Source organism: Tigriopus californicus, chromosome 9, assembly GCF_007210705.1.
Source record: "Tigriopus californicus strain San Diego chromosome 9, Tcal_SD_v2.1, whole genome shotgun sequence".
NCBI classification, from domain to species: Eukaryota; Metazoa; Arthropoda; class Copepoda; order Harpacticoida; family Harpacticidae; genus Tigriopus; species Tigriopus californicus.
This window is the reverse complement of record NC_081448.1, coordinates 3,264,682-3,277,869: the sequence shown is the minus strand read 5'-3', so window position 1 is coordinate 3,277,869 and position 13,188 is coordinate 3,264,682. Positions and strand designations below refer to the sequence as shown.

At 40.8% G+C, this 13,188-nt stretch overlaps 1 protein-coding gene across 1 annotated transcript; it reads right to left on the bottom strand.

Moving 5' to 3' along the window:
• Positions 1-10,260: 10,260 nt before the first annotated feature.
• Positions 10,261-11,678, bottom strand: LOC131886093 (uncharacterized). Its single transcript, XM_059234329.1, has 2 exons — positions 11,488-11,678; positions 10,261-11,394 (listed from the first exon to the last, which is right to left on the bottom strand). Exon 2 carries the CDS (start codon positions 11,388-11,390, stop codon positions 10,464-10,466), a length of 927 nt encoding a protein of 308 aa, XP_059090312.1. The 5' UTR covers positions 11,391-11,394; positions 11,488-11,678; the 3' UTR covers positions 10,261-10,463.
• Positions 11,679-13,188: the final 1,510 nt, after the last annotated feature.

The window sequence follows — 13,188 nt, the reverse complement described above, 5'->3', positions numbered from 1 at the left end:
TCCAATTAGCGTCAATTAGCAATCGGTCAAAAATCTCCACCTCAAATTCCTTGACTCTTCAAACCGGTTTGTTTTCTATGTTCAGTGTCTCGTTGCGCACTATTGTTGTTCCTCTTGCCATTTACTCTTCAAGCTTTTCTTCCAGCATTTACTCTCCCCTGCTCCATTTTCAAAAACCACTTCTCTACTCACTTACTCTCCCCTGCTCCATTTTCAAAAACCATTGCTCTACTCACTTACTCTCCCCTGCTCCATTTTAAAAAACCACCTACCTGTTCTTCCAACTTAATATGTAACAATGTTTAAAATATATACCCACCCAAAAAAACCCCTTTCCCACAAATGCCCCGTAATGCTTGTTGCTACCTGCAAAAGAACAATTGGTCGCCTGATTCATTCATCTTTCCCCCAAGACCTTTTTCACCTACTCAACATTCTCCCAGGGGGAAGTAAGTAACTAGGGATGCGAGAATATACGAAAAAATAGCGGGCATTTTCACTTACCGTGGCGGAAAAGCAATAAAGTGCACCAACAGTGACGCCGCAACGTGGCTTTGGTTCACTGCTTGGTTTGCTTCTGGCAATCTGACTTTAACTACGAACAAACAGTCCCCATTTTGCGGTTTTCCTGAGCTAACCATTTGGGCTCGCTACGTTAGCAGAGGATCTCTGCTTGGGTTAAGCTTGCCCAAGTTCTAATACTTGGCCAAGCTTTGCTTGTAAACAAGTAGAACTTGGGTGTCTGTGATGACTTGCTACTTGCCCTTTTCCCATCAGTAATAGGGGATCGACTTTTATGAGCATTACCTTACTTGTAACTAACATCCCTACATGACGTCCAAAGACATCCATGACTTTTCCTCACAATTTGGCAAGAAGTCTCCAAATAGGTGGGCACGGGAAGCCCAGGTCATATATGCCAAAAAAATGCTGAGGGGGTAATACTTTATAAAAGGTAACTCAGTGACAGCTGCTTCGTTATTGACAGTAAGAAGTGACCAGTTTGCACTTAGCATGAAGTTGGAATCCAAGGCAAAGGACCCTTGCCACCGAGCTGCCGCAGGCTTGCGCCCCGGCTTGGGCGCCCCCTGGCCCGTGCAACCGAAAGATTAGGTTAGGTTAAGTTGGGTTAGATTGGATTCATTGGAATCTGCATTTGGAGTCTGTTTGTGTTGTAGTGTCTCTCTCGGGGTTGGCACGGGGTGGAGTCGCTTATACCAATTGGTGCTTGAATGTTTCAGGAAACTAATGATGCCAATAGTTGTTTGGTTTTAATACTTGTAGACACGGCACTAGCTACTTTCTTTCGTTCACTCAGAAATCCACCATTGTTTGTTGATTCAATTTAGACTCATTGTTATTAGCCCACAGCACTGCCAGATCTGAAATTACCTGTTCTTGGAAGGACAACTTTGGGTCATTTTTGGGCTATGCCTAATGATTTAGAGTTGCCAGCTTGAAATTACCATCATAACTGACCTTAATAATGATAAACTGTCAAGCCTGATAGAATGGCACATCAAGTCATCTAGGGTCTCTAAATCCAGCCCTTTTAAACCTGACCTGCGCTTTTTAACTTCGAACTCCTCAATCTTTCCACCAAATTGGACACAAAAAGGAAGTAATCGTAAGGGCATTCAGCAGGCCTCATCCAATATCATTCGTTTTGCTCACTCTCCGCTGCGTAACGAAAGTCGAGGAATTTGATTTGCTAATAGCTCGCCTTTGCTCGTGTTTGTCCGAGCAAAATTCAAAATGAGATGACAACAGAGCGATCAAATGCCAGCTGACTATGGCAACATGGGCAATCATGAAGAGATGAGAGGGCAATCATAGTGGCCGAAATTTGATCATAGGTACTGATGAGACGATGCGAACCTTTTCAAGCCTGATACATTCTGATACAAGGCTTGGTTCAAGCCTCCTTGAGGTTGTCCATGACGCCGATGGTGGACAGAAGGAAATAAATCCACCGTCCAAAGGTGCCCACCAGAAAAATCACCAATGTTTTATTTCTTTATTCTATGCCATTAAACCCACAATTTGATATGCCAAACTGAACACGTTTGCACTTATGTTTGAACACATTTAAGGGATTGTGATACGTAAAAGTGGAAAAAACAGAGCTTGACCAATTTGCGAATTAGTCATCCATCACCTTGGTCAAGAGGGTTTTTGATTCACCTTGATGATTTTCATTGTTCACATGGTGATACTTGGTCCTTTGACCAGGGATCACAGCTGTGAAACAGAGATCAACGCGGTAACGCACAAGTCAGTTGGCTGCATTCATGACAGTGACACTGACAAGAACGTGTTCAAGAATCCAGGGCGGTTGGTCTGGCTTATCTCTTGATATCTCGTGTTGATGTAAAAACTATGTCATGATGCCGGGACAAGTTTAGAGTCATCATATTGTGGCATCAGCCTTATTTCACGTCATTTTCCCTTTAGTTGAAGTTTGATGGGTACAATTTCGGATGCCGCTCATATTGCATTGATGAATCGATCAGTTTTTTTGTCACACCAATTTCTTTTTTTTCTTCAGGATGCCTCAATGTAGACACTTCAAGCCAATATTCTAGGCCATGATGTGATGGTATGGGTAGAAGAGACTTGAAACACGAATTGAATGACTATGAAACATTAAAGGGCTTGGGTTCTATTAACATTTTGTGTTTTAATTGAAATTCGTTGGGTGTGCTCAATAATGAGCTGGATTTAATTTTGATCCATTTTGGCGTCCCTGCCAATGTCTCGGAAAGGCTCAAGCTTGCATGATACATTTTGAATCTGGCAATGGACCGGTATTGCATTGAATGCTTGAGACTTTTGAGGCAACGTTCCCATCACTAATCATAGGGCAATCATGGAGGTCAAAAACGTCAACAGGGCAATCATAGAAGCTCATCAAAACCAAAACAAAGCCAGCAGCAGCAACTGACTTAGTGAACACTAGAGACTAAAGTAAGTCTCTAGTGAACACAACAAAACTTGACTAGACCTGGAAATGAACTCAAACGAGAATACAAATGGTGACCAATAACAGAGAAACTAAACTCAATCTCGCAATTCGGTATTTCAAAAATATATTGAAATAATGGTGCGTCTACACGAGAAACATTCTGTCACAAAGTTTGCCTAACAATTTCGGAAATGTTTGGTATTTGACAAACAGTTCATCTCTGAGCCGTCTACGCGTGAAACTACCCGATCAAAACGGTTTGACAAATATTTTGATGTAGATTTCTAATCAGATGAACTTGCAAGTAATCGTATCATTTCCCAATGGGCCTTTCATTCAATTTTTATGTTATGCACGGTAAACAAAATGATTAGTATAATGAACATAGGGAAAACTGAGGAATGAAATATTCCCATAAGCACCTGTGATTCACTTTTTAATAAAATGCTTTGCTTTTCGGAAGTATTTTCAAAAATTCAATTATGACTATTAAATCATAAACAGTTGTTCGGAACGAAAACCGACAATTTTTCCAGCTCATTAATCGTGAAAAAATGGACAACAGTTCTCATTATATGTAAAACTATTTAATAGCGAGTATGGGTCGAAATATTGACAACGAATATTTAGTCCAAAAGTCAGGTCAGAACGAAAAACAAATATAGTAAAAGCATTTAAACTATGATTAAAGACAATTTGGATAGTTATATGCAGTAAACATTACAGATAGTATTGAACTAAAAGAGATTCAGGTTTTTATAGAACAATATAAGGAGCCCGTCCATAAGAACAGACGGCTAAACACAAAAATAAATTTCAAATTTTCACAGGAAGGTGATGGTCATGCCGGCGCTTTAAAGTGATAAATTGTGAGTTGGGTAAGATCCGGGCCGTTGGATCCGGATTGATCTCTTATTAGGCTAAAATTGTGTGGGCGGGAAAATGGACGATAAGAGCAATCCAAAAGTGTGCTGCTGGTTGGGGTGGTCGGTCTTCAGGGATGTATGTAGTTTAGAGGGGACCAATCAGGGGGGTGTGCCGGCTCTGAGGTTTCTGAACTAATAACGGCAAGTAACTACAGGTATGGGCGATGATTTATCGTTTTTCTCTAAGATTGATCACTTTTGAATCGGAAAATTAATCTTCTTTTGGCGCGAGGTATTAGGTAATCATCATTCCATCATCGATCTAGGCTTTTGGGTTGGTCGCTCAATCAAGTCTTTGCTCACAGAACGGGATTTAAAAGAAGGGGCGGGGTCGGGAATGACCGTGGCTGCAGGCCCCAGGAAGGCCAGGGTGGCGGTGGGTGACTGGGGTCGACACTTCATTTGTCTTGCTGGGGTGTGTGAGAGGATTGGAATCCGGATTTCGGAGATGTTGGTTGGTTGATCGATCTGATTCTGTATACTATTCATCATTCTAATCCTCCCGATTGAAGAGATGCAATGTGTGATACTGCATTTAGGATGGGATGGAGATGACATTCTTGAATGAGACTTTGAACATTGATTGATATTCAGGCCTTCCTAATCTTATGTTGGGGTTATCTATGTCAAAATGAACACAATAAATACTTTTTCTCTGTTGATAAACCTACATTGGATCGAATGAGTCTATTGTTCTGTTACTGGCTGAATGGAAAACTTGGTTGAAGGGTGGGAGTAGTGTTCGTCCATTGAAATATTTGCTTTGGGCATATTACAAACTTTTAAACATGTTTCAAATCTCGAGAAATGTTGTGAAAAATACTTGTGATATATGCAACAATGTTTGAGTAAAACTCGGCTAATTATTTGTAGTTAGAACAACGAAGTCCAACTCTATTCTTTCTCGGGCTCCTTGATTGTTCAATACGTTGCCTTCAAATATTCGTAAGGCATATGTAGGCTTTGATCCAGTAGCAGGATTTAAGTCAGACTTGGACAAGTTTTTGACTAAAATTCCCGATTAATCTTATATTCAAGGGTTAGCCAGATCAGCCAACTCTAATTCATTGGTCGATGGAACAATATATATAAATAAAAGTTAAGTAAAATGAATAGATTTCTCGTCTTGAACTACTGGATTTCCAATCCCAATAGAGGTAAGGAAGTCTGCAAAAAAATCGGTGGAAACCAATGGAACGCAACAATTCATGTTTCTTGGGCTACTCAAAGATATACCAAATAGTAACTGAAAAGCCAGTATTCACTGTTCTAGTTGCCGATTCAGCTGCAGAAAAAATCACAACAAACTCGATGTTTACCCTTATATGTTTCTTCTTCTATGGTCTTTTAAGCTTCCTTATAGGGCTAGTCAAGTAAACGCGTTCATGGACTCGCCCTATAAGGAAGCTGACGCTGTTCCATGGAGTAAAATAAAAGACAACATGCCCAGCCAAACCGCACTGTGCATACATTGGATTTTGACATTTTTTCCATTTTACGTGCTTGTCTAGGCAATTAGCATTGTAGTATAGAGCCAATTTGATAGTGCGTTCACTGATCAACACCAAACATGATCATTTAGTAGGGTTTTGTAACACAATTTGCTCAAAATCACTCGCTTCTTGAAAATTCAATGGGCGAATGGTGCGATTTGACTTTGATGTTTGTCTTAGTTTTCTCTCCCCAAAGTGCCCAAAATCAGGGTGCCGGACCACATTTTTCCTTGAATTTCCTTTAATTGACATCCCCTATAGAGACGTGTAAAGAACTGGCATGGATTTCAGCTGTATGGGCAAGCCAGGGTGCGGCACAATCGCGACAAGAACTACCATGATTTTTGCACATCCAGTGCTTCAAAATCTTCATTGACAAAATTGTTCGGCATTGTTGGATATCGTTCGTCAATTATCTTGAACCATTTAAGTGCAACATTCATGAGATGTCATATCATGGCAAGTGACAAAAACATGCAATAATGGAGAACAAAATATTGGTGCCAGCATCTTGTCATCAGTTAGAAGTTGGTGACACTTACTTAATGGTAGAACCAGAGGGCGCACAAATATGAAATCCCAAATTTTTATGCTTCTCTATAGGGCTTGTAAAGTGAACGCGTTCATGAGCAACTGACGTTATTCCATGGGGTAAAATCAAAGACAGCATGCCCACCCAATCCGCATTGTGCATGCATTGCACTTTGACATTTATTTCATTCTACCTACTCGTCTAGGCAAACAGCATTGAGATATTGAGCCAATTTGATAGTGCCGTTGCCAAGTTACACCAATCATGTTCATTTTGTTGGATTGTGTAACGGACCTCACTCAAAATCATTCCACTATTGAAAATTCAATGCGCAGATGGTGCGAGTTGACTGTGATGTTTGTCTAAGTACTCCCTCCCCAAAATGCCAAAAATCAGGGTGCCAGACCACATTTTTCCTTGAATTTCCTTTACTTGGCATGCCCTAATGGTATTGTTGCTGCGTTGGTGGTACCTTGGTTAGAGTTGTTAAAACGTAGTTTCCACTAAAAAAAAGTAGTTTAAACGATTAGCGAGTCATAAAGGTATTGCAATTTTTGCTGGTATTTCCTTTCTACTTTGACCGTTGATTCTTTTGCCCTTACTGGCTACATTTTTGACTCTTTTGGCACTTTTATTGAAATTTTGGGTTATATGTTTTACAACCCTTTCTCATCAAAAGGGTGTTTAGCAATTTTACTCTGGAAGTTCTTAAAGTCTTGAGAGAAGACTCCAACAATTTTTCTCACTGTGCTTCTTGGGCTACTTTTTAAAACGTCGAAGAACAAATTTTGTGCATATTTGCTAACTAGAAAGCTGCTAAAATGTCTTTGAATATGCGAAACAATTTACTTGATATGCTATTAAAGTAACTTTTTAAAAGCAATATTGAATATCGCTCATTACTTTATCCAAGCTGTTCATATTAACGACCATTAGCTCCAAGAATCTACATTTGTCCATCGCAAGAAAGCTGAAAGTGGGCGGGCAGAGACAGGACGAATATGAGTCTAAAATTGTTGAATTGCACTCCTTGGGTGGGCGATCAAATCAGGGGTCTCTTTTTCGATCTTTTTAGAACACATCACTCTCAGATATTATGCTTTCGTTTTGCAAGTATTTTAGTAAATTCCGCCATCTTATTATCACACATTAAATGCAACTAAATTATCTGCATGGTTTGCTGGATTTAGCCCACTTCGGTAGTAGGACTATTAGCATTGGCCCGCTTTGGTAGAAAGTCATTATAAAACGCTCTGCTATTAACAGAGGAGCACAGAGTAGCAAAAAACATTGGTTAATAATCGTTTGAAATTAATTCAAAGGTCTTAAAAAGGTTAACAACAATTTAAACATAGAAACCCTCTTTTGATTGAATATTTAGAGATGTTTAAAATCTGTTTCAGGGCGTCGTTTTTGCCGTAACAAACTTGAAACATAGTGTCATTTTCATAATGAGTTTGAAAGCCCTGGATTATACCATAAAAATATTATAATCAGTTTGTTAATTTGTTGTCCAGTTCTTACCGAGATCTGTAGGACTGAGAATTTTCATCCATTTTCGACTTGCTGCCAACACCCTTCGTCCCAAACTCGATTCCAACCATTCCGTCACATTTTTAGAGACTGAGATGTCTGACGAATATTCCGCTCAAATTTTAAGGAAGGGTGGCTCTTTTGCAAGAAATAGTATTAGTTTCTGACCACAACCTAGTTTGCAGTCGCAAGGAATTTCACAAATACCCAACAACCCACTGCATTTGGCTGAATCATGGAGAAATCTTGACCAATACCACCTTTCTTACTTTTGTGACCAAGTAGATGTCCAAGCATTGCAACAACTTGATTGCTAAAATAATATGAATAACAATTTGTTACAAATTCTTAACGTTCAATTCTGCAATGTACGCTGACCCAGGGAAATGTTAAGTGAGGAGTTTTGAATAAAAACAAATGGCTTCTTTTGAATGGGCTCGTTTTCAGATGATGAGCTATATGGCAAGTTAGCCGAGCTTACTTACTTGATAAACCAGGGCCTTAGGCGAACCTTTACATCAATGCACTAACACAGTTGCACCAACATATTTCCTCTCACTTCATGATAAATATGGCCAGTGATTTGGCAGACCAACAGGCACACATCCAATTGGCACAGTTTGAAGTAATATTAGACAAATGCACTGCACATTCAAATGATAATGGCACAAATAATGAAAAAGCAGACATTCCTTCTCTTCTTTTCAGAACTTTTCTGCGATTTTTAAATGTTTGTTGGCGTTCAAAAAGTTAGGATTGCTGCTTTTTTGGTTGGAAAAGAGGAAAGAAGTGACCAAAATGCCCCGTTATTCAAATAAATGTTACCAATGTCAAAACCTAACTTTTGCGTGATTTATTTCCAGGGAGCGTAATCATGGTCTATGAATGTGGATGTAGCTGCAAAATAGTTGTCAGAGACATTAAAGAATAGATACTTTTCATCTGACATGGCCACCCTAACTTTTACTTCTCGCGGAATCTTACAAGATGTCCAAAAATATCTGTCCAATAGGAGACGAGCTTTAGTAGCCCTACTACCGAAGGCGGGAATTCAAGCATTTTTAAAGCAAACTGTACAAGTGATTAAATTGTACTTGGATACGTGCAACCCCCAAATAGAGAGTAAGACCAAAGTTTGGACCAATTAGATAGTCATCCACACTGGGGCTGGGCAAAGTGACCTTTTGTTTGTTTGTCTTTTCACGGGCCTTTCTAACCGCTGCAGGGCATGTAATCTCCAGTACTATTAAAATGAAAGGTTATAATTCGTCTATTTATTACCTTTCAATCTTTATATAATATTTGGTCTATAACGAATTTGAGTTGGCAGACCGAGCTAGTCCTTGAATGTAGGGTTGATCTGGAATGCTATCTAACAATTTGTTTAAGTCTGACTTGAAAGATGCAACCGGATCAACAAGACCTACGTTTTCCCTACGAATATTAGAGGGAAGCAAATTAAACAATGAAGGAGCCCGAGAAAGAAGAGAAGTGGACTTCATTGTTGTGAACCAAAGTAAAACAAATCGTATTTAATCCTTATGAACAAACCTAGAAAAACATCTAAAATCTAAGTTTTTTGCCTTTTTTGCCAAATTTGGGACAGATGAAAAAAAAACATCATTTTGGTAAAAAAAAAAAAAATAGATCTTGTTTGCCGTTTCTTTTATTGAATTAGAAAATATGGATCGGATTTGAATGTTGATTTGCACTTTGAGCAGAAATTCCTGGAGGGTTTATCCTAACCGTTTTCTTCTTCAGAAGTTCAAACTTTTCACACCTCAGAAAACCAATTGCTTATTTGTTTACCTCTTGATTTCTGTTCAACGTGCAAATCATTTCAAATCCGATCTCTAGTCATCAACATACTAGTGGATATATTTCTTTGACTCCTTCTGAAATTGGCTTGAATTGTTTTGTTTGAGAATCTGTTGTTGACCCATTTTGCAGTCAGTCTTGCCAGCATGGTTTGTGAAGGCCATAATGACCGAACGACCTTCTGAACATTCTTTAGAAGGGGGGCCATGAACTTTGGCATCCACGAGTTACTTTCCCCAGCTCATGCATGGTCTTGAAGATTGCACAATTGGCTCTAGCTGAGGCTTTTTAGTGCTGGAGCTCACAGGTAAGGGCTCAATCCGACCTAGATTTCTAGAACTCTTGTCACGGTCACATTCTTAATCATGAACAGACCTGCTCATTTGAAACCATAATTAGTATGACTTTAATTAAATGAAATTCTTCTTTTTGCAGGATTGATTGTATGGTTCAAAGGAGTGAACCCAAAGCCCTTTTTCTGCATTGGTTTTTGGATGATTTAAAAAGATACTCTGGACTGTTTTCATGCAAGTTTTTTATAGACTTGAAATTGACTCAACCACACAATTTTCCAGATTGTCATTTCCTCGACTTTTCGTTAACTGGTCATGAAAAGCTTCAAGTAAAAGATCCTCGTGTTTTAAGGTATTTTTGGAATCAGTTTGGAACGAGGTTTCTAGGGGACGATCTATAGGCACACTTACAAGCTGATTTCTTCTCATCATTATCTCAAAAGGTCAAGTGTAACGTCAACCATCGCTCTATTTACCGCTTTTAACGCATAAATTTTACAATAGTATGTTAATAATTAACACGTTCAAGCTTTAACAGAGCCCATGTCTTCCTGCCAATGGAAATATTGATTCTAGGCGTTCCTATCATTCTTCGTTCTGTTGCTTTCCTGATTATTTTGAAACATTTTGAATCTGATAGTCGAATGCCTATTTTAGGTACCATTGTTCTAATAACATAGTTGCTAGATTAATCTCCATATTTTCCTTTTGAAGAGGAGTTTTATTGTCAGAATGTTATTCGCTGATTTGTGCAACAATAGGGGAAATCGCATCATAGACGTGGTCGCTGTTTAAAGAAGAAATGGTCGAATTATTTGAATTGGCGAAATATCATTGGCAAATCATCGCTTATTCGAAACTTAAAGCTTGGGGAGTGAGAGCGGGTGTTTGATCCGCTACTGGTTAGTAGTCAACATCCTCGTCACCTCCTTCCTCAAGAGCTGCCTGATCAGCTTCAGGATCCTCAGCCTCCATCTCATAATCGAGATAATCCATGGCATCCTCCTCTCCCTCCATCAAATCACTACCATCGGCATCTTCGCCATCGGCAGTGGTTTCAGGAGCCTCGGTGGGAACCCCACCATAGGGACCAAACTTGGTGAATCCGCGGTCAGCACACCAGAGCTTCATCTTGCGGAAGTTCAACCAAGCGCCCATAGGTTTGATGGGGTTGCACCAGTCAGGAATACCGTCACCGTTGGCATCCACTTCGTTTTGCATCTCAGGGTCTTCAACGGCTTCATCCATGGCCTCAATGGTCTCCTCAGCCTCCTCGGCATTAGTGGGTGCAATGGGTTCTACCTCCTCAACCACTTCACCTTCTTGACGACCACTACGGTAACGGCGGCGGAAGTACTTTTGGAGAGCCTTGCGGCCTCGGCGTTGCTTGCGACCGCGAGAGCGTCTACCAGCTTTTCGGTAAGAGGACTGGACTCTCTTCTGATAGCGACGAGATTGACGCCTGGCCATGGGCTTGGTCTTCTTGCCGGTTCGACTTCTTGGTCGGTAAGTAGGTGTCTGCTTGCGACGAAGGCCATTTCGGCGGGATTTCTGCCGTCTTCGGACGGCCTTTCCACGGCGACCAGACTTATTGGTTCTGCGAACTGACTTGCCAAGTCTGGCGGGTCGATGGACGGATCGTTGAGCGGCATATTGGAGAGGATACGGGTGTGACCTTCGGGGAGAAACTGATTGCGATCTACCTTGCACACGTCTGAGACCAGCTCGACCTCTGCGAAGCTGACGGCGGGTCGCAGCCTCACTCTCAGGAGTCAAGCTCAAGAGAGTGATGAGCCCCAGGCAGAAAATGAGGAAGAGGGATAACTTCATGATGCTGGAATTAAGAAACATGGTCATATTACAAAACCTATTGATTTTTTTGTTTGGCCTAACCAAGTCTAGTCACACTCTGTCTACCGAGTCTCACCTGATCAGACCAAGGAGACAATCACGTTGTTAGCTCGTGAATCTTCTCCGTGAAACTGTGATCAATCCGGAGAGCCCGTTTCTTTTTATAGCCGATATCGAATCCGGGCCCACGAACCAACACATACCCGACTCATCTTCATGGTGATAGTTGGCAGGCCTAGGCCTAAGGGGGTCATCCTCCTCCTCCTCTGGAACCGGCGAGCTTGAGACGCGTTATTTTTTCCAAACACATACCTCCTCCAAAGTACACGAAGGCAAGTTCCCGCCTCCATCTTACTCCATATGTACAGTACTTGGATCACATACAGGCCATACAGTCCATTATAGAATTGGTTTACAATGCATGGAATGAGTGCCCCCCCCCCCCTCCTTCCTTCCCCTTTGAACATTCACTTCACTTCTCGATGAGGTTCTTTCAGCGCTAAACCCCGCCAAACATTGTTTCATCTGCTGCCTCTGGCACAAAGACGCATGAAAATGGCTCAGAAAACGAATTTCGAGGGTTCTGGAAGGATCATCCGCGTTGTTGAAGGTAAATTTTAACTTCGCCAGCATTCTCGTAAAGGCATAATGATTATTTTATTGAAAGAAGGAAAAAAACGATGCCAAAGTTGATGTACTTTGCTGACAGCTCCTGGGGACGCCTAGGTCATAGTTCATAAACAATGCTTGGGTGAGAACTTTTTATCGGATTCACAACGTTCCCTCGGTCATTGGCGTTGATGAATTTAGTTCATATTCCTCGCTTTGTGTCTTTGTCAAAGCTGGGTAGCATATTTTCCCGTCTATGATTTTGCCCCAAAACGATGATCATTTCCAAAAGTCAATAGATCCGTGCAAACGATTTCCTCCCAAATTGAACATCACTTCAATTTTGGGATAGGCCAGGAAATCTGAATTCGAGACGAGCGTTTCTCAAATCGTACTACCAATTACCAACCAGATGGAAAAGTAACAAGATGATAAAAGAGGCCTTGGTTCGGATGCAGATGAGTAGTTGCCACGCCATAATTACGATTTCTGCTAGTTGATTTTGTCAGATCCATCAAGTTTGTCGAGCATCTAATCAGGTATAAGATCCTCAGAATCAACATACGTACTTCTTCGATCACCTCGATTCCCTGTTTTTTTAACTAAGCGCTCAACGTGATGGGTATATGTGCAAAAATATCCATTTTCCAGCATTCATGAGATCACTTCTCGAAACAACCGCGATTATTTCTCGAGCCAACCTCATTGCGTGCTCACTAGCCAGAGCAATTTTCAAATTTAATGCCCATTAACCCAAGAATATGTTTCAACTACGATGGACTCGGCATCATCAGAGGGGGAAAAAAGTACTGCTTCTCAAACACACCTCAAAATGTCGGTCGTTCAAATCACCCGCGCCAAACACAAACTTACTTGACTGGGGTTTGAGACTCTTTGTACTGAATTGATGGCAAACCAATACTTCGCTTTACCCCCTGACACAATTTTAACTGGCCAGGTGCTTTTGTTTCTACACGAATATCTAAATCCCCCAAATGAGTTTGGTTGTTGATCGGTCTTTTCATTTGAACCAATAATCACAATCGTGACTGGGAGTGTGAAGGCCCTTTTCGTTCTAGTTCTAGCCTGGATAATGAACAATACGGCATAGTATTCCTCTGCGGTTTGCTCAGGGATGATTGGTTGGGGTCTGTTGTTGTTGTACCTT

Excerpts from the sequence above, each read along its gene's own strand:
- LOC131886093 (XM_059234329.1), bottom strand. The coding sequence starts at position 11,390 with ATGAAGTTATCCCTCTTCCTCATTTTCTGCCTGGGGCTCATCACTCTC.